Source organism: Leiobunum rupestre, chromosome 11 (genome assembly GCF_980474605.1).
Source record: "Leiobunum rupestre chromosome 11, qqLeiRupe1.1.hap1, whole genome shotgun sequence".
NCBI lineage: Eukaryota > Metazoa > Arthropoda > Arachnida > Opiliones > Sclerosomatidae > Leiobunum > Leiobunum rupestre.
In genome coordinates this window covers 38010689-38033675 of record NC_143394.1, presented here as the reverse complement: position 1 = coordinate 38033675, position 22987 = coordinate 38010689, and the positions used below count along the sequence as shown (strand labels likewise).

Genomic DNA, 22987 nt, shown 5'->3' with positions numbered 1-22987 from the left:
TTAAAATACGCGGGAATTACGGTTGATTTTTGCCCGGTGGTGTGCTTTTCAATCGCATCGGTAGACGTAACCCAAAAATGGGTGCTGGATTTTGATTTCCGGGATTTCACGCTGGATTTCGGATTTCCTCACTTTTGCCCCGGATATCGCGATTTCACTTCGGATTTCGAGATTTCTCGACTGATTTCGGGATTTCACGTCGGATTTCGAGATTTCTCGACTGATTTCGGGATTTCACGTCGGATTTCGAGATTTCTCGACTGATTTCGGGATTTCACTTCGGATTTCGAGATTTCTCGACTGATTTCGGGATTTCACGTCGGATTTCGAGATTTCTCGACTGATTTCGGGATTTCACTTCGGATTTCGAGATTTCTCGACTGATTTCGGGATTTCACGTCGGATTTTGGGATTTCACTTCGGATTTCAAGATTTCTCGACTGATTTTGGGATTTCACTTCAGATTTCGAGACTTCTCGAGTGATTTAGCGATTTTGTTAATTTTCGATTATTTGTCGGATTTCCGGATTTCTTGCATAATTTCGAGATTATGAAGAAATCCAGGTGGATTTAGGTTTCTGTTATTCAGCTAGGCTAATACCCATGGCACCACCTTAGGCCCAAGTCATCAAGTGACTTTTGAAGCCTTTAATTCAGGTAGCCGGGTTACAATGCGTAGGAGGGTGGTGGCAAGCCCTGCATGCCACGCGAGCCAACAGCTGCCTACACTAACTATTACCGTTATTTCGAGATTTTGAAGAAATCGCCAGATTTTAAGAAATCCGGGTCGTATTTCTTAGAAAGTGTCCGACTACTCGGACGTACTGCCCTACGTTTCAGAAACGCATTATCTCAAAAAATAACATTTCGAGATAAATTTATTATTTTAATTCTTATTAAAAATAACCATACGAGAGTGTTTAATTAACTGAAAACTAGCTGTTAGAGGTTTCTTTTAATCTGAAATCTAAATATGACAACGACTATCGCCAAAGTTAAGTAAATCTCAGAATAATTTGACATAATGCGTTTTGTACGTTTATATTTGGCAGAAACGCATTATGTGGTATAATAATACTAAGTAACGGCCATTGTAACTGTTACCCTGGGACTGCAGCTGAAGAAATTAGAGTAGACGAGATTATACGAAATGAAGACTCCTATTGGTCAATAACGACATAATGCGTTTCTGCAATTTTCCGACGGTCTTTAATGCGTTTCTGCGGAGTATTTTCGAAACTTTAATGCGTTTTTGCATTTTTACATCTCGGAAACTAGACAGGATAGGATAAAACGGACTTCATATTTAGGATCAGCGCCCTAAAATTAGTATGAAGAGCATTCAAAGTCAAAAAAGGCCGATAATGCGTTTCTGAAACGTATGAAGCACAAACATATTAGGTATCTTTTACTTCGGAAGTAGGCTAGTAGTCATGGGCAAATATCCCGCGAAACTACGGAAGCATATGCCGAATCGCGGCTCAAAAAAAGTGTTTCACTCCGCCTGAAGGCGAAAATTTTTAAAATAGCGCTGCTTATTTATAAAGTATATTTTTCCTAATGCAAAAGTTTTAGTAAGTCGCCCCGGGCTATTGTACTTTGAAAAATCAGCTTGAACTGGAGAAGGTACCCTTTTCAAGCGAATAAGACTCTTATTCGAGATGGGTTTTGACTGTTTTGTAAGAAGCGAGTTAATAAAGGTTTCCATAAGTGCGGCAGCCAGGAGCAACAAACACAAGGAGAACGCTAGCTAGCCTTTAAACACGCTAACGAAGGGTTGTGTACAAATTTCATTGGACGAACCATTACACCGAACGTTTTACTGGCGGGGGGAAGGCAATTTGTGAAATTTCCCCTTCCGACGGCAGCAGGCGCTAAAGAGTCTAACCAATGAAAAATGTACGCGAGAAAATCCACGACTTTTGACGGGTTGCGTTCTCCTTGTGCGGGGTGCTGTGTTTGTTGCTCCTAGCTGACTGTTTACTATCTTGTTAAATTGTGACTGAGCGCCATTTCAAGAATGACCACGTATTTTTAGGCCTAATAACCGCTCTTTGTGAGCGCGTGCAGGTTGCCGTGTCACGCGGTAATTGGTTTTCAAGTCGCCTATTTCTCTCTCTAGACGCGCTTCACTTTCTGGGTACGACGTCAATTCTACGTCACTCTACACGTAGGTTTCAGTAATCATTTTGACTTACTGACGCGGCTATGAAATATAATCATGGCTGGCAGGGGCAAAAATGAATAAAAGACTCTACAGGAAGATGAACACTCGTCTATAAAATATGTATTACATACTTTTGTACACGCGATATTAAAGTTTCAGACTATTTGAGCTAAAAAGCGAATGAAATAAGGTGGCGTCTCTAAGTCATTTATCCTAATTATAGAAGCTGAAATAAACGGCGACCCTATAAGCCCGGGCAGGAGGGACTTCACAAAAGCCCTTTTCAAAGCGACGAAGCGTTCTTCCGTTTACCCTGGAGCGAAGCCTTCGGGGAAATACAGAATGATGTACGTTCTAGCTCGCGTTTAGGCTATTTTCGAGTCTATCTCGTTTCTGAAGACCTCAATGGATATAAATAAATTCTTGGTGTAGTTGGAAAGGTGCTTCAATAGTTGATTTTATAAAATAAAAAGTGGTCTTGCCCAACTTGTTAACATGTTGCTCTTACGTCACAAGACACAGCTTTATTAGTATATTTTGCGCACGAGCAATTTGCAGCGGCGGCGATCGGAAAACATTTCTGTGGGGGCACGGACCAGTATTTTTTTATCCAAAAATGCATATACTTAAAACTTAAGCAAGAAAATGTACAGCTCTAAATTTTTAAGAGTATGTATATTTTTTTAAAAGTGTTCTTTCTCATCCGTCATTGAATACATTGATAATAAAAGTTACGTCGATATCTTTAGAAAAATATCTGTGTACATGGATAGATAATTAAGCCTTTCTTGGCCACATACTTTACGAAGGTATTTTAGGTAAAATAGGGTACACGATGCGGCGATTTTCTGTTTGGACGAGTCTATCGAAATCAATTTTACGGTTATATCATCTTAATGCTACTCGCGTCTAATATCCAAGGCATCACCTTAGGCCTAAGTCATCAAGCGTTTTTTAAAGCCATTAAAAAGACTGAATTCGGACCTAAATAAAGGCAGTGAGATTATAAATATTCCCTGATTACTATTTTTCCTCAATTTTATTTCTGTGGGGGCTCTGTCCTCGTTTGTTTTTCCCTGTGGGTCCTAGAGCCCCAGAGTCCACACGGGATCGCCGTCACTGATAATAATCAGCTAGGCTAATACCCCAGGCAACACCTTAGGCCCAAGTTTCGATTAATTAATTGAGCATTAATAAATAGTGCATTAATTAATAAGGCATTAATTAATACTTTTGATTTTTAGTTGAACTCACCCTGAAACACTATCAAAAATGGTTTACATAACTATAAATCGAGTGCGTTTTTTATGTAAACTTAAATATTTTTTCCCAAATAACCGCTTACTAAAATAAAATTGGATTAATTAACGAATCAAAAAAATTCAAACGCGTTCCACAACTGTTTACATTATAGTTTCTTGATTGTATGAAAGGTGGCGCTGCATCTTGAATTCCATTTCCGTTTTCCACTTTAAGAGGAGGGTAAAAAGGGGGTTGATGATTACAAGTTCGGAACAATACCTCTGCTGTATATCCTTAGCGCGATATTAATTAGTCCGAGGACTACTAATCGGAAACTTTTAGTTTTCGCTTTATATTTGTCAACAATCGCAGTTGAGCTTCGGAAGGACGGGCGAGCTCTATTTGCCGCGACATAGCGGGCCATTGTTGTCCACCAAGAAGGGCAGACCAAGAATAGGTATATGTTAAATATTTGTACAGGCTAATACTGCAAGTTGTAGATCCCACTTAGCTAGTTCCGAGGGGCTAACCACTCTTAGAAAATCTGTACACCGGATTACGCTTAGATTAGCACTGCCAAAGGCAGGGACTTCAAAGATTACGCGTAATCCCATTAGTACAGTCAAAGGTACGGCTCTGTACACCGATTACGCGGAGTGATCAGCCCCTCGGCTAGTTCTAGCACATCGCATATCGCGATGGTAGCTCCGACCTGGATTCAAAAGAAGGAAGCTCTACTTGGCTTTTAAAAAAAAATGCCCTTGACAGTGTGCCTTTAAAGGAGGTGGCCGGCTAGGCTGAGTTACAAAGGACTGTGGTAATAAGCCCTTCATGCCACGCGAGCCAACACTAACTATTACCATAGCTATAACCGATGTGGTTGACGCGAATGCCTGTGAGGTTTTTCATTCCCCCAGTTTCTTGTTTAGAAGTATTTGCGGTTGTCTGTGACATATTTGACCGAGCGAGAACACAAAATCTTTTTCGTGTGTTTTGTATTGAGGTTACATTTTAGTAGTACCAGAAGTAAATGAAACGAAGTTATCAGACCGTTATATCTCTCATACTAAGTGAATTTTCCATATGGGATCTCCAATTAATCGACGTTTTCAAGTTTCGCGACTTCATAGCTAAAGTATCACCATCTAGCGACTAGTAGGTGTTAAAGTGGATACCCTCAATTCTTTGGTGAAATTTTTGGCTGGAACTGAAGCGGGTGGGCTGCCCCACGCTCACGAAAATGTCTTTTAAAATTTTGGCCATCTCCAGTTTTGTGGTGTAATATTGAAACATACGTTTTGAAAAATGTAAAATAAGAATGTATAGATAGGTACCTCTAAAATATATTGCATTTTACAAAATAGATGACTTAAAAGGAGACATCGATTTTTCAAACTCGGGGGTTCAGTAGACCTTCATGTTCCTTGAAAGCTCATAATGGAAAAGTTTCAATGGCCATTCGTTTTGCCATAGCAACCAGCAATTTTTTCCCATGCAATTTTACTTAGATAATGTTTAAATTTGAATAGTGAAAAACTTTTTGGTTGCCATTGCAAAACGAATGGCTATTGAAACTATTCCCTTTAGGAGCTTTCAAGGTATATGAAAGTCTACTTAACCCCGAGTTTGAAAACATTCGGGGAGAAACAACTCGGGATGTCTCCTTGTTAGTATAAAATCCTTTTTTTTAAATTTGATAATAATATATTCCCTCGATTGCCTAATGAATCAATGTTTTTGAAAGCATTTTCGTTATGACCATATATTAAAATCCGAGCCTGTGAAGAACAGGAAGCATTTTCGAAGGTCATCGATAGAGGGCGTTGCGATAGATTTCGGTCTCGAATGAATCAGTGTACATTAAATTCCAGAAGCGTATAATATACCTCTTACGATAGTAGAATTAATTTTCGTCGTAAAAGTAAAACAGTAAAAAAAACGTCAAACCGCGAAAGTATACACGTCACGTTTCAAACAAATATAACAGGATAGGAAGCTGGATACTTTTATCGTACGACGTACATTATATACTTTTGAAAATACTCATTTATGTAACTGGGATAAATATAATCTAAACAATCAAAATTCGTTCTTTAACCGAAATAGGCTTTTTAGTTCTAGACTTTTCCACAACTCTACTTTTGTAGTTGAATATATAAGTCGATTTCGAATCTGTTCTGTTCGTATAATGGTAAGGTCTATTGAACAATAAAAAATATATAATCCTGCTTCCAGGAAACTAGATTTGCATCAAGGATCAATAGTGCGTTTTGCAGTTTATGTATCTGAAAACTCTGAATATCTCCTTTGATATAGTGATGACGACTGCAGAATACAGATAGGAGAGCTATTCCCAGATAGCGCGTATGAAAAACCGATTCGCAAAACGAAATAAATAAGCCGATAACAGAGAAAATTTCCCAATATCTTCCAACATCCTATACGGACCTAGCTGCTCTCTGATAACGTTTTTTGGACAGCCAAAAAAGCCGTATATTTAACTTGTTAGGCGTTTTGGTGAAGATTTTACACGTGGTTAAAGATAATAAGAATAAAAATATACACAGGTGTCTTCAATTTTGTATTTTTATCATGGTTAAAGATATAATTTATACGGAAATGTAGTTGATCTTAGTAAATTTAAAGTATAATTTGAAACAGGACTTGGGCCTAGGGTGGTGCCTTGGTATTAGCCTAGCTGATTATTATTATTATTTTTGTTATATTAGCATTCTTATAATCCTTCTGCTATTGAAAAGTTAACAAAATTTCATGATCACGTGACACGAGCTAAACTATAGATTATAAAAGTCAGATACGCTCTAGGAATTATCCCAGCTTAGTGCTCGGATTTCGATTAATGAATAAAATAAGCTCGGCGATATTTAAATAATATTTATTTAAATAACCAATAGTTGAATAAAAATTGTAAAATGTTTAAATAATCGAAAGTGAATAAGCCTATTATTTATATAAAACAAACAATTATTTAAATAAATACCACTTTTATTCAAATAAATGCTTGGTTGCGTAAAAAACATAATTAAATAAGTTAAAATGATATTCTTTTTACCAACATTTTTTAAATAAATCGGAAAATTTGTGTATAATGAATAAACAATTCCGAGCACTAGCCCAGCTGATATTATTATTATTCCCCCATCATCCTAATGTTAGTCTTATTGAGAGTCATTTCTAGAAGTGTCGTAGGATAATTTGTTTTTAAGGTGGGTATTTTTGTAGAGGCGGATATCTCTTCGAGTATAACGTAAAATTACTTAACTCCACACGAATCTACTAGTAATTGATTAGGACTAATTTGTGTTGTTAATTTTCGGGAAAAATTAAATGCGGAAATATTCCGCCAATCGGAAAAATAAAAAATTGAAACATAAATTATGTTTTAAGGGTTTTTATTTTTTTAACTTTTTATCGATATAAAATGTCTAATAACAGTAAACATACTACAAAACATTTATAGTGTTACATTGTTAATTAGATTAAAGCTAGTGTAGGGATTTAGTTTTACTTCTAGATTCGAAAAAATGAGGCAAAAATTCCGCTTTACTTAAATTTGCAAATAATATTAGACCAATTATGGAATGAAAACTTTTTTTATTATCTTCGGAAAATTTTCCGACTTTCAACACTACTTATGGGTAAAATCTATATTGAAACGATCCGCGGGCAACATGGCCGAATATCCTCTGACAAGAGATGGGGAGGGAAAAACGTCACCGGCGAGCGCTTCAATATATTAAGTCGTTGGTTTTAGGGAACCAATCAGATACAGGACTGATTTAAAAGATTAACAAGACGTTCAATATACTAACACGTACCTTTTTTTTTGTCTTGAAAAAATAGCTTTTGGCCCAAAAAGTTGAAACGCAAAATAACGCCAGGTGTTTGGGTTTGAATTTTCGCCGCCATCTTAGGGGCTGCCGCCAGCGCCCCTAACCCCGTATGAGCGATTTGCGAACTATCCTAACTTTTAAAATCGCGCGATTTAGGCTTAAGTCTCTTATAACTGGAACGAGCCGCGCGTGCAAAACTTTTTTGCGTCTTCAGCAGCGCCCGCTTTTACGTTGTTTTTCTGTCTCACCGACTTCTCACCAGGTGTCGCGGAGGACGCGCGCTTTTCGATTTCCCCAAATTTCTTTATTTTATTAAAAATTAACCACTCAATATTTTTTGATGCGGTTTTCGCCATAAATTTTAGTTTTTAATGGGCTATAGGGCTATCTAACTGGTTTAAGCTTGACCGTTGCCGGGAGTAGTGGCTCACTCCTGTAATCCCAGGCGTCCGGGAGGCAGAGTTTGTGGATGGCCGTGTGAGGACGACCACCAATCCCCCAACGGGTGGTCGGAATACTTCCGCCACGGGTGTCCCCACCCCTGTCCCCACGTAGCCCCCCGTTGGCGTGGCCGTTACACATATCTCGCCCTGATTAATCAGATGGTGTCTTCGCCGGGCTCGCGGTCTTCTCAGACTCACATCAGCCCTTTCTTCTTTGAATAAAAAAAAAGCTTGACAACTACAAACTTGGTTACTAACATTTATTTTTATTTTTTTTAGAAATCACGGAACAATTTGAGGAAAGGAAGTCAACAGATGAGGTATGTACCCGTAGACCTAATGGACGCTTCAATAAAAGATCCTCGGTTTCTACTCCCCTCTCCAAATTCATCTGGGAAGGAGCTATTTCCGGTCGGTCGGTTAAACGGTTAGAATGGCTAGCCAAAAAGTCATATTTAAGCTAATTGGAGACGCGTTTTTGCCCTCATGAGAATTTTGCGTCAGATAAGAAACGCGTCGGCTCACGTGTATAAGGAACCTACTATGTTAATTTTCGATCATATATTTTAAGGTAAAATATATAATGTTACTAAAACTAAGTATAAGAAGATAATATTGTTATTATTATCATCCTCTTATGGTATAAATAATTAAAATTATATGTAATATTTTTATAATAACGGGCAATATTAAAGCTTCTCATGTAGGCAGAGTTAATTCATTTCGTATAAAATTATCTTTTGGAAAAAGATGAAAACTCATTAATTTATAACTAAACATATTACTTTTGCAGTACGGTATGCAACAAGCGTTTCCTTTTAACCAGGTAACTTTTTTGGCATGTTAAGGCTTAGCAAAAAACCGATGTTACGTTCGAGAAAGTTTCCAGCTTTCTAATATTTCAACAAGCACTATATAAATAATAACTGGCTGTCGGAAATATTACTTCTTGGCAATTTCTGGGAAGATGTTTTATTTAAGCGCCTATTTCCTCGTCACTTTCATTATGTATTGATCGTTGGATTTAATCGTAGGGATCGGACGTTCAAGCCGCGGCTTCGGAGCGCACGGGCTACCCTCAACTCTTTACCAAAAAGACGACGCGTCTGCTGTCGGAAGCCTTACACATGCTGAACCGGGTCAAGGACGTCAAGGAGCGCCGATGGCTGGAGTCCTTCGTCCACCGTCTCAGCAACCTGGCCTCGGAGCTAGACAGGAAGGCCGCGTCAAAGGTGGACAGTAACGGCACGACCAAAGACCTGGTAGCCTTCAGCAAAAGTCTGGCCGATAACACCAACCAGCTGAAGGACTTCGCGGTAAGACGCACTCGCTATTCATTATTAATTATAATAATTTCTGGGATAATTATTAATTAATAAGTGGAAGTTAGATATATCTGGTTTTTGGGAGGGTTTCATTAACTTCGGGTCATTTACCTTTGGTTTATAAGAAGTTTAATTTAGTTTTTTAAGCTATCCCACCGACAAAACAATGGATGGATTAAATATTAGAGACTAAACAGAGCACTCTAGAAGTTTGAACAATAACGTCGGGAGTCACGTGAACATTTTAGACGATTTACTTTCCCGTTTGCACTTTGGAGCAGTGTGAGAAATAAGGCACTATCACAAGCCAATCGCCAGTTTAAAAATTAGCTGGGCCAGTTTAAAAATTAAATGCTTGGGGTGTTAGTGGCCCTGATAACCACTTAATTAATTCAAAGTTTTTTCCCTTCAAGATTTTAGTTCATTAAAAACCATACTATATTAATCCCTAAAATTGTTTGGTCTTTGCTTCTATGTTGTGTGCTTGGCAAGCACACAGCATAGAAGCAAAGACCAAAAAATTTGAAATACCTATAATAACTAACCTACTAAGCCTATGCCCTAGCACATATTGTCAAGAATATATAATTTGACCATAATTTATAAAAGCCTGATTTCGAAGATTAAAAATGGCAAGTGGCCAGTGGATAGTTTTTTAATTAAACTACCTAGGCTCTACTGGCCACAGGTTCAATTTAAAAAAATCCTTATTTCTCAGCCTGCTTTGAAGTCCAATATTTAACCACTTCAAGACGACTCCATATCAGTGTAGCCAGATTGTGGGAAATTTCCCATATTGTGGGAATTTGTGGGGTTCATTTTAGCTCTTTGGGGAAAAGGAAATTTTTTTTCAAAAACGTTGATTTTGTGGGAATTTTCATGTCTGCGGGTATTTAACCTAGGTTTTTTAAATCTGACTATGAATAGAACGCTGAAAATAATCTAGAGCTGTGCATTTTCGTGTATCTTGGGATTTTATAAATAGTATAAAGGAGGCGTCTGCTAATACTTCAATCAAATATTCTAGGACTAAGAATCAAAATGTTTAAAAATTTAATTTTAAAAAGTTCATTTCCCAAAATTTTAACAGTTTTCATTTGGGGCCCGGGGCGGGGCTCAATAGGGGTGTGGTAATTCGTGGGAAATTTACTATCCAACAATGAAAATTTAGATTTTCGAACATTGGCAACACTGCGCCATATTTCTGTCGAACTTACGTGACACGTCATATATTTGTAGTGTTTAAATAAAAAAATTTCAACTCAACAAATCGAGACAGAGTTATGAGAATTTATTAATTATCTAGCAGCGTACTTGTTAAAAAGCGTAAATACTTGTTTGAATTGAAAAACGCCTTGGCCTTGTACAATTAAGACGAATTTGGCGAAATAAGTACGAGTATACAAAGAGAGACATTAGCCGTACACCCGGGCACATGAAGAAACGAATAATTGTACTTCGACAACACTCATACATAACGCAGATTTTAGTATTGCTCAAACGACGTTTTTAATTCTTCATGTACCCTGGCCCCCTGTGTTAGCGACAGGTGTGCAATTTGTTAAAATTCGATTTCAAACGTACTTGATCGCATTAGCCAGCGAACCGAAAGCGGGCTTAACTGATTTTAAAGAATGTTCCTCCCGAAATTGTTGTTTAAACTTCTAGAGCGCTTTGCTTAACGGCACTACCTACGTACATGTAATTAATCAAAGACCGTGCATGCTCGGAAAAAATAAATTTTCGGGTCTTTCGAATTCGCCTCAAATTCCCGCTAGGTACGCATATACGTCGAATCTACTGCTCCGGCCTTGTCTATAATAGCAACGCAATGTTAACTACCACTTTAATTAGTCAAAAAATGAACTTGTAAGTTTTTACGCAGTTATTTCTTCTAATATATCAGGTTTAATTATAACTAATCAAAATGTAATAGTTGGTTACTGGGCATTATCAAATAGGTCTCTTACTATTAACTCGCGTAACCCCTGTCATAATATTTTCGACCTTCTTTCCATAAGCGCCCAATGCCCATACTCCTAGCGCCAGAGATGGATAGCGGACGGCTCTAGAATTACAGTCCCGCGGCGGATAAATGTAATTTTCTAAAATTAATAAAATTAAATAACAGTTATTTTTAATCTTTTTTTTGGCTCGGGCTCGTCTTTTTTATATGCTGTACAACTTTTAAATGTTTTTGCCAATTAAATTATAATATTATTTAAGAAAAGGGCTCGAGTTTGCAGCTACTCTATAAAATTAATAATAATCAGTTAGGCTAATAGCCAAGGCACCACCATATGTCCAAGTCATAGAGTGACTTCTAATGCCTTACAATGACTGTGTAACAATGTCTAGGATGGTGGTGGCAAGCCCTTCATGCCGCACTTGCCAACAGCTCCCTACATTTAGTATTACCTAAACCCCTTAAACCAGAAAGAAGAAAACTAATCTTCTCAACGTCGAAGGAGTTGTTCACTCAGACTCAGTGCCACCTAGGAGCAACAAACACAACACCCCACACAAGGAGAACGCAACCCGTCAAAAGTCGTGGATTTTCTTGTGTACGTTTTTCATTGGCTAGACGCTTTAGCGCCTGCTGCCGTCGGAAGGGGAAAATTCGGAAATTTTCTTCCCCCCCCCCGCCCGTAAAACGTTCAGCGTAAAGGCTCGTGACGCTCGTCCAATGAAATTCGTACACAACCCGGCGTTAGCGTGTATAAAGGCTAGCTGCGTTCTCCTTGTGTTTGTTGCTCCTGGCTGCCACAAGCTGAGATCGAACCCGGCTCCTCTTGCTAACCACTCCACCTTCCCATCTGGGCTCGTTGAGTCGCGTGGTCTCCATCGCATTTAAGAACGTGTCAACCACCAAGGGATATGGAATACTGGGCCAGTCCAAGACTCTCTCTCTCTCTATACATTCTATACATTAGCACAATGGGGAGGCGGACACTTCTCTCGTTAGAGATATCTTATATACTTATGTAAACCAATCGTACGGCGTTCCATCCATCAGGTGCACGACGCGGAAGAGGCTGAGAAAGCGGGATATTTGAACAAGGAAGTGAGCGTAGGGGTCGCCTTGAAGGCGTCCGAACAACAGACTCGAGACGAGCTCGAGAGTCAACTTCGTAGCCAACCATCTTCCGAAGAACAGCGGCAAAAGCAACGGCTTCGAGAGAGCCTGAAGAGCAACAAAACCCCGAAAGGGGACGGCGACGATTCTTTATCCGAGCATCGAGAAACGAAACTGAAACAAGAGAAGGCGAAGGTGAGTCCTTACCTTTCAATCTAAGTTATTAAGCGACCTCTATGTACTTGAGCCGGAAGTTTATGGGCGATAAGATTTTTAGTAAACGGCGGAATCGTGCGTTTTCCGTTAACGGGGGATATTTTTCACGCGAATGTCCTACTTTATTTGTGACCTTGAGGAGCCCTCCCTTCCCGGATAAATAAATTGAGACGATTTTTCTAGTGACCGGATAAATAGTTTGTTTAATAATCATATTTTAAAAACTTATTAATATGTTGTATTTCTATCTTTATAGGAAGCCGAAAGAAAAAAGATTTTAAAAGAAATATATTCTTTGGTAAGATACCGTTTAACCATAAGCCTATAGCTGGAGTTCATAAGTGTGTTCGGTACCCGACCATGGACGCATTGACTTGTTTCTTTGCTTCTGATTGACGAAAGATTGCTCTCGGATCTGGACCGAATAAGGGGTTTTAAAAGACGTTAGGCTTAGCCTTTTCCGTTCAGATAAAAACAAATTCTATAAAGACCATTTAAATTAATGAAATGGTATGTTTCCATTTCTCCCAATCGCTTTTTATTAATTTCAAAATTAATTTATCCCATTTCTCCAAATGTAGTTTTCACAATTCCCATTTATCCCACGTCCGTATATACATTTATTTGTTCGAAACTTACCACGCTATTTAAAATTTCTGTGTCCAATTTATTTTGTTGGAATGATAAATCGTGGAGATATTAATTTTTAAAAATTAACGTTTTTATTTTCCGTTTGTGGTACAGTGGGGTACACGAAATTTAAATTTGTACCATTTCAGCTGATGGGATTTTTTACGATGGGATTGGGTAGCCTGCTGTGGGGCGGCGGGCCTCCGTATAAGGGCACGGCGGTCCTGTTTCCCGGCCTTTTGGAGTCACACTGGGATCTCCGGTGCCAGCTGTGCCGGGTTACTTGGACTGCTGTGTGCTCGTCGTTCCCCTTTAGGAGCTCTCTCCAAAGGGTTTGACTCTTTACCTACGTAGGTAGGGTGTCGGCTGGAGTTGCTATAGCATCCACTCTTAAACCCACTGCTGTGTGCGAAGTGGGAAATGGTCCACCCATTGCTGCACTTTCTGCTGGGTCGAGTGGCTTGCGTCAAAGGTGCGACCATCAGTAGTAGGGTACTGCTACCCACGCTGGATTTGTCACCTGTCCGGGCTAGGTGGACGCTGGCGTAGGGCACTATGATGATAGGCCTCCGGTGGTATGGTCTCTGCTACTAGGTACACTGGGCTATAAATTCTGACACACTGATGGGATTTCACTAGATACAATTAGATATGGCCCAGTGGTGGTTAATTAGAAAGAGGGGTGCCCGGCGCCTGAGCGAGGGGCAGTTCACTCCCATGATTAAATCTGCACTCTTGGTTGATTAAATCTGATTAAATTTTATGTCTGTAGCTTTGGCTGTATTAAATTTAATCCGATTAAATTTTTAACCTTGATTACTTCTGAACTGCCCCTCGCGCCTGGCAATTTATCGCGGTTGTTTAAATATCCAACGAATTTCAATTTTAAAATAACAAGAAAGGGAACCCCAAGTTTGTGGTTGGGGTACGTTCAAACAGGATAAATTCGGTGTAATAAATAAACATTTGAAGCATATTTAAAAGGGCTTGTTTTTGGTGAAATGGGATGGGAGGAAATGGCAATTGGGAGAACAATTTTGGATACAATGGGGGTAATCAATGAAATATGTGTTATCATCTTTGTTTTTCTTAATTTCTGGAAATTAAACGGCTCTAAAGAAGTAAACTTCATCCCAATTTTTTATAATGCAACAGTTTGCACTTTAGAATGCCGTATTATTTAATTTATTTCTGGAAAATTAAAAACTAGTGGAACAAAAATGCCAGAAATCATCACGGGCCTTTCGAAAGTTGAAATTTTTCCGTTGCCGAGGCAACGGGGTCCAGAACGTAGTGCATATAGAACTGTAGAACTAAAATGTCAGATATTAATTGAAATAATTATCCATGTACGGGGTTTTATTACTGGTAGCTATGTGTGGAGTGACGTAGAATTAACGTCATAGGCAAAAGATAAGCGAATCTAGCGAGATAAATACGAAACTTACAAGCAACTTATCAAGCGTCGGTCCTAATTAATCCTCTGCGCATACATCTCTTTGCATGCGGTCACTATGACGACGAGGAAAAGATAGCGTATTAGGCTCAATTCCTATTCTAAAAATCACCAAAATGTATGGTCAACATAATTTTAAACTATAAAACAAGTTGGCAAGCCAAAATATACCTCTCCTCGTAAGAGTTTCTAATTTTCAGTGAAGCGAAACATCCGTGGCTCTGTTCACCTGTCGTGCAGGAGGGCTCGGGTTCGAATCCCGCCCGATACTAACGCAAATACAAAACAATTTATACTACACCCAATGACAAAAAGAGGGCTCTTTTGGAAAAAGCTTTTCCCTAATTCCAAGAAACTGCGAACGCAGTGATTACACTTTGCTCCGAAAATGCGTTCGCGTTCGCAGCCCAGACAGACAGACAGACCCACAGACAGACAGACACGGTGATTGTAAAACCCCTCCTAGGAGACATAGTCCCCTCGGAGAGGTAATTATGGTTTAATCTTGAACAAATAACCGACTGGACCCGAATCTAGATTGGACACTTGGTTCTTTTAGAGCAGCGCCGCTAGTAGCGCCACGGGTCCGATTTTGGAAAGATTTCCAACCAAATAGTAAAACCTCGAAATAAGCCACCAACGTTGGCACGCAATCTAACGGTTTTACTCGCGTGTTATGTATTTGGATGGAAACATTTCGCGGTTCTCTCTGTAGGAGCGCTGGTGGGCGATGCCATTTAAAAAATTGATTTGTTTATGATTCGAATCGAGTAGTTTATTTGCTCAAGGTTTAATGAAATTAATGAATTTCAAACTATTACCAGAGATCCTGGCAGTTATAGAAATGCGAAACTCCGCCGAAAACCTGACAAAAAAATGCAAGCATCAGCGCCGCCCTTCGGCCGGAAGGAAGCGCCCGTTTCAAGCCGAGAGACGCAAAAATTGTAAACAACGGTAACAATCCTAGGATCTCTGCGATTACTCCCCACGTACAGGCGTCGCTGCGATCGGCAAAAATTGGAAAAAAAACTGGTTTGCTTAGGGTATAGGGAGTTTCGCATCTCTATAACTGCCAGGATCTCTGCTATTTCATTCCTACAATTGAGTTCATGCCAAGTTATTATTTTTAATTCTTGATTTAATTTTGTTTCATCAGTCGCAGAAGCTAAAAGAACTGGGAGGCGAAACCAAGTCAGTTTTGGACGTCATCAAAAGGTCGAAAAGTGGCGGAGTGCAAAGTAAGACGGCACTAAAGCAGATTGCGCTTTTATTAAAAAAATTAAAATGCTAGTTGGTACCGGCCATCATTTCTGGGACCAAGTCCACAAGGACGGCGCGGCCAAACGGAAGTGGTCGGATGAGTCGAGCACTTTGGCCCCTTCGAACAGCCAGCTGAGGGAAGCGGACGTGGTCCCGGCGACCAAAACGACCGTTTCTCTGACCGTCAACTCGAAAGAGTCTCAATCGGACGAGGACAGCGACGAATCCGTGGCCGACTCCGCCGCCGAGGACAACAGCGACGACCTCGAAAAGCAGCTGCAGGACGAGAAGCTCATCTTGGACACGGTCAAGGAGACTTCGCAACAGGCTCGTTACCGAGCGAAACCCGAAGAGTGACGGCCGTGAAGAGGCCGCGATTAAAACCGCGTTTTTGTCCCCCGAGAACTTCGTTAAGAGAACTTTCTATAGAAAGTATATATAAATAAATATATAACAAATATTATATAAATTCGGATAAATACATTCCCATCTCTTCGGGTACTCTACCGGGGATGTAAATAATAGTACCTTTAGTAAGGAATGATTGATATAATATATAAATTATTATAAATTATAATTATATAGTAAACCACGCGATTCGTGTGTCCAAAAAAATATTTCGACGTGAAAAGTATATTTAAAAAATTTTAGCACGATTCGAAATTTTTTGTCGCGTACGAAGACTTGACGATATTTAAGCAAAATACTTCTTTATCGTATTAATCGTATATCTACCGACTAGGTATGCGTAGCCACGTTATTTATATACGTAGATGTTTGGGTGTTATAAATACCTCTTTTACATTATATCACGCGTGAATGGAAAAGTATATTTTATTCTAAGACAGTTCTATCTGTATTACTTTTCGAGTGGAGTATGTATTCAGTTTAGAGATAATGAACCCTTCTTTTGACACCTTCCCAAACCGGAAAAATCCTTCGAAAAAACCATATAAATCTACTTTAATGGGACTTATATCAAAGATCATTCTTTGGTTGTTTTGCTTATTTTAAGTTACCTTTCAGTTGCTAGGCAGTATATCAATTTTGGGTGTCTAGCTAAGGTAACCTACGTGTGCATAGTATATTTAAAAATATAGAAATATTAAAAATATGAATATTTAGAGAATTAATGAGATATCGTTATTGCACTGTATATGATGGTTTGTTTACAAATTTAACAGATAAATGAGTAAGTGTTCTCACTAATTAAAAGTCGCTAGATGACTTGGGCCTAAGGTGGATATTAGCCTAGCTGATTATTATTATTATTATTATATCTCCTTAATATTCATTTTAAACCAAGGAACTACAGGTTTGCAGGTTTGCCACATAAGGTTCAAGAAATATCTAGCTAAAAATAGAAGGGTCTATTCGGATTATTTTAAAGAAGTTCAACCAAAACAGACTTACGCTTAATTTTATTAGCAGAATGTTGACGTTATCGACAGGAATTTAAGCTTAGCCCCAACTGAAAATCGTTTTTGAACTTTCCAGTTTTTTTCAGTTGATATTTTGACGTCAGTAAAACCATTGGCTGGACATAACCGATACAAAGGCTTCTAACTTAGTTTCACTATTATGAACTTATGATATTTTTTGGTTATTTAGCTTAAGGGAACCACATTGATTCTTCACCGTGCAGTTGATATTTTGAATTTGACTCGCTGTTTGCACACAAAACAAATTTAAAGCTGGTAAAAACGGCCAGTCAATTTAAATTATTTGGAAATCGCCTTGTCCCGTGTGTAATTGCTGGCAAATGCACTGTATAACTGTATAGCAATAAGATATAGGCTTACAATCCCAACCTAACAAATATCGATCTTTGGAAATCTGGTCATGTAATAATTTCGTACACATTACATATTTTGAGGAACTCTACACCGTGAACTGCGTATCATTTATCAAAGATTATGTAAATATCGAATAAAAACGATTGTAAAAGCTGTTCGAAAAGTCTATTGTATATTGACCCATTAGTATATTACCGTTCTTTACGCGAAGCGTTGCCAGATCCTGAATATCAAATTATAGTACCAAAGCTAGAAAATTATCGACTTCATAAAAAAACATCTTGAAGAATTGGCGAAATATTTTAGTTTTGTCGAAATATTGCTCTTAAACTAGGTCGATTTTATATTATGAAAAAACGCTTAAATCAAATTGAACCTGTTGAAAAGATTTAGTTAAACCAAAATAAAACTAATAGAACGCCAGTGAAATGATCGTACGACCCAAAAGTCATTGACAACGCCTCGTTATGGGATAAGCAATTTGCGTTAGTATCGTGTACAACACTAGAAAAGCAATAAATAACTGGAACCGCACTTTACGATAGACTAGACTTAATAGCGCCCACTATCTGCCAAAAGCTCTCAGTAAAATATTTTCCCAAAAAGGACATACTTAAAGAAATATCAAAGACTTATGTTCAAACGTTTTATAGGTTATGAAATTGCAAAAGGGCCGATAAAGGACCTTCATTACGCTTTGCCGAAATCGACTTTTCCGGTGCAGAAACCATTTTTGGAGATGAAAATGTCTCAGCTAGGTCTTTAAGAGTCATTAACTCTATTTCCAGGCGCATTAATCTCTATTTGATTCGGTAGGAGGAACTCCTTTTCAATAATGACTTTTGCTTCTTGCCGTTCACAAAGTGCGCCCGTCCATTCATTTTCTCAATTCAAGGATATTTCGCCAAGTTTTCTTAATTTTAAGAGATCGTAAATAATTTTCCAAGCAAAAATCAACACTGATACCAGAAGTGCATAGTGAAGACTACTAGTGGACTCGATAACTAACAATAAGTTTTTCCTAAAATAAATTAGCAATACGTCTATTGATATACTTTTCTTTTGTTGTGTACGATCTCATAAGAAGTACACATTGTAACTAAAATATATTTATTGATAAAATATCATATTAAGAAAGGTTACACACTGCGTGCCTGTCAATAGGTTGCCGGTGTTTATATACCGTTAGATTGTCACGTTTGTTTTTTATACGAAATATACACAACATCACTTCCTTCTTTTCGTATCGTTCGGGCACTTTACGGTGCCGTTGTGGCCTTGTTACTACGGTGGATTGAGCGTCGTTCATGGTCGTAATGTTTTGTGGTGCAGCCGTGGGAAGCCATACGAAGTCATCAGTTGGTACAAGTCCACTTGATCGCGAAGATGAATCGGCTCCCAATTGTCGTTTGCGTAGCTGATTTTGGTGTCTGCGCAAGAGGTGATCGCCGCTGGCTACCTGGAACGTGGCACGTCCGATGAATTTTGTAATCGTGCCCGAAATCCACTTAGGGCCGCGAGAATAGTTGCGAATGTGGACCTTGTCTCCCACCTGAAATTTGCGCCGGTGTGGTTCTGGCGCTTCGGAAGCATTGGATTGAAGACAAGGATTGCAAAGGTCCAGACGAGACGTTATGTTTCTTCCCATCATCAGCTCAGCTGGAATCTTGCCCAATAAATACGGAGCTCTTCTGTGAGCCATCAGGATCCGCTGGATTCTCTGTTCAAGCGTGCCCAGGCTGTACCTTTGCAGTCCCACGTTCAGGATATCGGTTTCTTCGCCACTTCCGCCCGACAGTTTTCTTATTTGCTGTTTTACCGTACTCACTGTCCACTCTGCTTGGCCGTTTGATTGAGGGTGATACGGCGCTATGGTGATGTGGCGTATTCCATTTCTCCGAACGAACTCCCCGAACTTTTCGCTGGTGAAGTAAGTCGCGTTGTCAGATACGAGAGTTCTTGGTATTCCAAATCAAGCCGTCATGGGTCTAAGTGAACGAATGGCACACTCGGTTGACGTGGTGGAAACGATATTCACCTCCATCCATTTTGAGTACGCGTCTACGACGATGAATATCAGCTTCCCTTCAATAGGCCCGGCGAAATCGCAATGCACTCTGGTCCATGGTTTCGTGGCTGCGGGCCATGGTGATAATTTCTTGGCTGGTTCGGCTGCTGTGGACTGACAAGAGTTGCATTGTGCGCAGAGTTGGGAGATGTCATTGTCCATTCCTGGCCACCAGAACGTGGATCTTCCTAAAGACTTCATTCTCACGATACCTTGATGCGGATTATGTAGCTGGTGAAGTATATCCTGTCTTAACGTTTCGAGTACAACGACTCTCTGACCAGACATGAAGACGCCATTCATAGTCGACAGTTAATAATAAGGCTTCATTTTTTCTTCCTTGCCCTCAGAGTGTCTCCATCCGTGAATGGTGAATGATAATACTCTTCTCAGAATGTGGTCGCTTTCCGTGGCCATCTTCATATCGCTGACAGTAAGTGGTCCACTATTGATCTTCTCGGTCAGAAGAACGTATTCGGTCGGTAGTGGTGTTGTGCTCAGTTCGTTCGGCAGCGGCAAGCGGCTCATTGCATCTGCGTTCGAGTGAAGGCTTCCTCGTTTGTATACGATTTGATAATCATATGCCGCCCACAGAAGTGTCCATCTCGGTATTCGTGCGTCCACTGTTTGTGGCACAGGTTTCTTTTCCGAAAGCAGACTGACCAGTGGCTGGTGATCCGGCAATAGTTTAAATCGCCTTCCGAGCAAGTAATCGCGAAATTTTACCACTCCGTATACCAGAGATAGGGCCTCCTTTTCAAGTTGGGAAACGTTTTTCTCGGCCGGTGTGAAGAAAAGGTTTTTCTACTGGGTGGGAGAGGGTTGATCTAAATTTGGAAGAGCTGATTTAAAATCCTAACGCCGACTGAAAAAACGTTAGAATTATTTTGATCAATTAACGAGACTCTTTTTTTAAAACGATAACAACTAAGTTTATTTCTTTACTACGACACAATACTTCGTGTCTTAAATTCCTCTAAACTTGCACTATACGGCGTGCTACAAACTTTTTTTTACTGAAAGCGCGGTCTATGCGTCGACCTACGCTCCTTAAATCTTTTCGTACATACTGTCACTGTGTATTCTTTTTCTTTTCTTAGGGGTCTCTTCGCTGAACACCTTTCTTACAATAAATTTTTGAAACTTTCCGTTGTACGGTGTTTTATTTTGGGGATTTTACCCAAACGCTTACTCTCGGCCCAGAGATCGGCGGGCTCTGGGCTCTAAAGAGTCCGAGATCTATTTTTGGGCGCGAGCTCGACTCTTCGGGAAAAAAAGAGAAGAGCGCGAGCGTGGGCTCCACTCTTCCGGAGAAAAGAGAAGAGCGCGAGCGTGGGCTCCATCCTTTGGGGAAAAAAGAGAAGAGCGCGAGCGCGGGCTCCATCCTTTGGGGAAAAAGAGAAGAGCGCGAGCGCGGGCTCCCCCTTTTAAACTAAAGGAGAAGAGCGTGAGCGCGGGCTCACCCTCTTGTACTAAAAGAGAAGATCGTGAGCGCAGGCTAACCCCTCTTGTACTAAAAGAGAAGAGCGCGAGCGTGGGCTCCATCCTTTGGGGGAAAAAGAGAAGAGCGCGAGCGCGGGCTCCATCCTTTGAGAAAAAAGAGAAGAGCGCGAGCGCGGGCTCCCCTTTTAAACTAAAGGAGAAGAGCGTGAGCGCGGGCTCACCCTCTTGTACTAAAAGAGAAGATCGTGAGCGCAGGCTCACCCTCTTGTACTAAAAGAGAAGATCGTGAGCGCGGGCTCACCCTCTTGTACTAAAAGAGAAGATCGTGAGCGCGGGCTCACCCTCTTGTACTAAAAGAGAAGATCGTGAGCGCGGGCTCGCCCTCTTGTACTAAAAGAGAAGATCGTGAGCGCGGGCTCACCCTCTTGTACTAAAAGAGAAGATCGTGAGCGCAGGCTCACCCTCTTGTACTAAAAGAGAAGATCGTGAGCGCGGGCTCACCCTCTTGTACTAAAAGAGAAGATCGTGAGCGCGGGCTCACCCTCTTGTACTAAAAGAGAAGATCGTGAGCGCGGGCTCACCCTCTTGTACTAAAAGAGAAGATCGTGAGCGCGGGCTCACCCTCTTGTACTAAAAGAGAAGATCGTGAGCGCGGGCTCACCCTCTTGTACTAAAAGAGAAGATCGTGAGCGCGGGCTCACCCTCTTGTACTAAAAGAGAAGATCGTGAGCGCGGGCTCACCCTCTTGTACTAAAAGAGAAGATCGTGAGCGCGGGCTCACCCTCTTGTACTAAAAGAGAAGATCGTGAGCGCGGGCTCACCCTCTTGTGCTAAAAGAGAAGATCGTGAGCGCGGGCTCACCCTCTTGTACTAAAAGAGAAGATCGTGAGCGCGGGCTCACCCTCTTGTACTAAAAGAGAAGATCGTGAGCGCGGGCTCACCCTCTTGTACTAAAAGAGAAGATCGTGAGCGCGGGCTCACCCTCTTGTACTAAAAGAGAAGATCGTGAGCGCGGGCTCACCCTCTTGTACTAAAAGAGAAGATCGTGAGCGCGGGCTCACCCTCTTGTACTAAAAGAGAAGATCGTGAGCGCGGGCTCACCCTCTTGTACTAAAAGAGAAGATCGTGAGCGCGGGCTCACCCTCTTGTACTAAAAGAGAAGATCGTGAGCGCGGGCTCACCCTCTTGTACTAAAAGAGAAGATCGTGAGCGCGGGCTCACCCTCTTGTACTAAAAGAGAAGATCGTGAGCGCGGGCTCACCCTCTTGTACTAAAAGAGAAGATCGTGAGCGCGGGCTCACCCTCTTGTGCTAAAAGAGAAGATCGTGAGCGCGGGCTCACCCTCTTGTACTAAAAGAGAAGATCGTGAGCGCGGGCTCACCCTCTTGTACTAAAAGAGAAGATCGTGAGCGCGGGCTCACCCTCTTGTACTAAAAGAGAAGATCGTGAGCGCGGGCTCACCCTCTTGTACTAAAAGAGAAGATCGTGAGCGCGGGCTCACCCTCTTGTACTAAAAGAGAAGATCGTGAGCGCGGGCTCACCCTCTTGTACTAAAAGAGAAGATCGTGAGCGCGGGCTCACCCTCTTGTACTAAAAGAGAAGATCGTGAGCGCGGGCTCGCCCTCTTGTACTAAAAGAGAAGATCGTGAGCGCGGGCTCGCCCTCTTGTACTAAAAGAGAAGATCGTGAGCGCGGGCTCGCCCTCTTGTACTAAAAGAGAAGAGTGCGAGCGCGGGCTCCCCCTCTTGTATTTAAAGAGAAGAGCGCGAGCGCGGGCTCGCCCTCTTGTACTAAAAGAGAAGAGCCCGAGCGCGGGCTCGAACTACTCACTGTGAAAGAGAAGAGCGCGAGCTCGGAAATTTAGTTTTGGACTATCTCTGTCTCGGCCTAGCTCTCTCCGATACAATGGAGAGAAACTGCGAGCTCGCATCTGCAAGGGGAGTTGAACCACAATATCCTGTTTTACCATCTTTCGCGGTGTTTACAACAAGGGTTGAAATGCAATACATTA

At 40.7% G+C, this 22987-nt stretch overlaps 1 protein-coding gene across 1 annotated transcript in view; it reads left to right on the top strand.

The window, feature by feature from the left end:
- LOC149922522 (uncharacterized) overlaps positions 1–17620 on the top strand; it is a 73626-nt gene extending 56006 nt beyond the window's left edge. The window contains exons 2-7 of the mRNA XM_090163884.1: positions 7986–8026; positions 8741–9022; positions 12048–12302; positions 12580–12621; positions 15566–15647; positions 15701–17620. Coding sequence (XP_090020010.1) covers positions 7986–8026; positions 8741–9022; positions 12048–12302; positions 12580–12621; positions 15566–15647; positions 15701–16026 — 1028 coding nt within the window. The 3' untranslated portion in view covers positions 16027–17620. The remainder of the gene's footprint in view (positions 1–7985; positions 8027–8740; positions 9023–12047; positions 12303–12579; positions 12622–15565; positions 15648–15700) is intronic.
- Positions 17621–22987: the final 5367 nt, after the last annotated feature.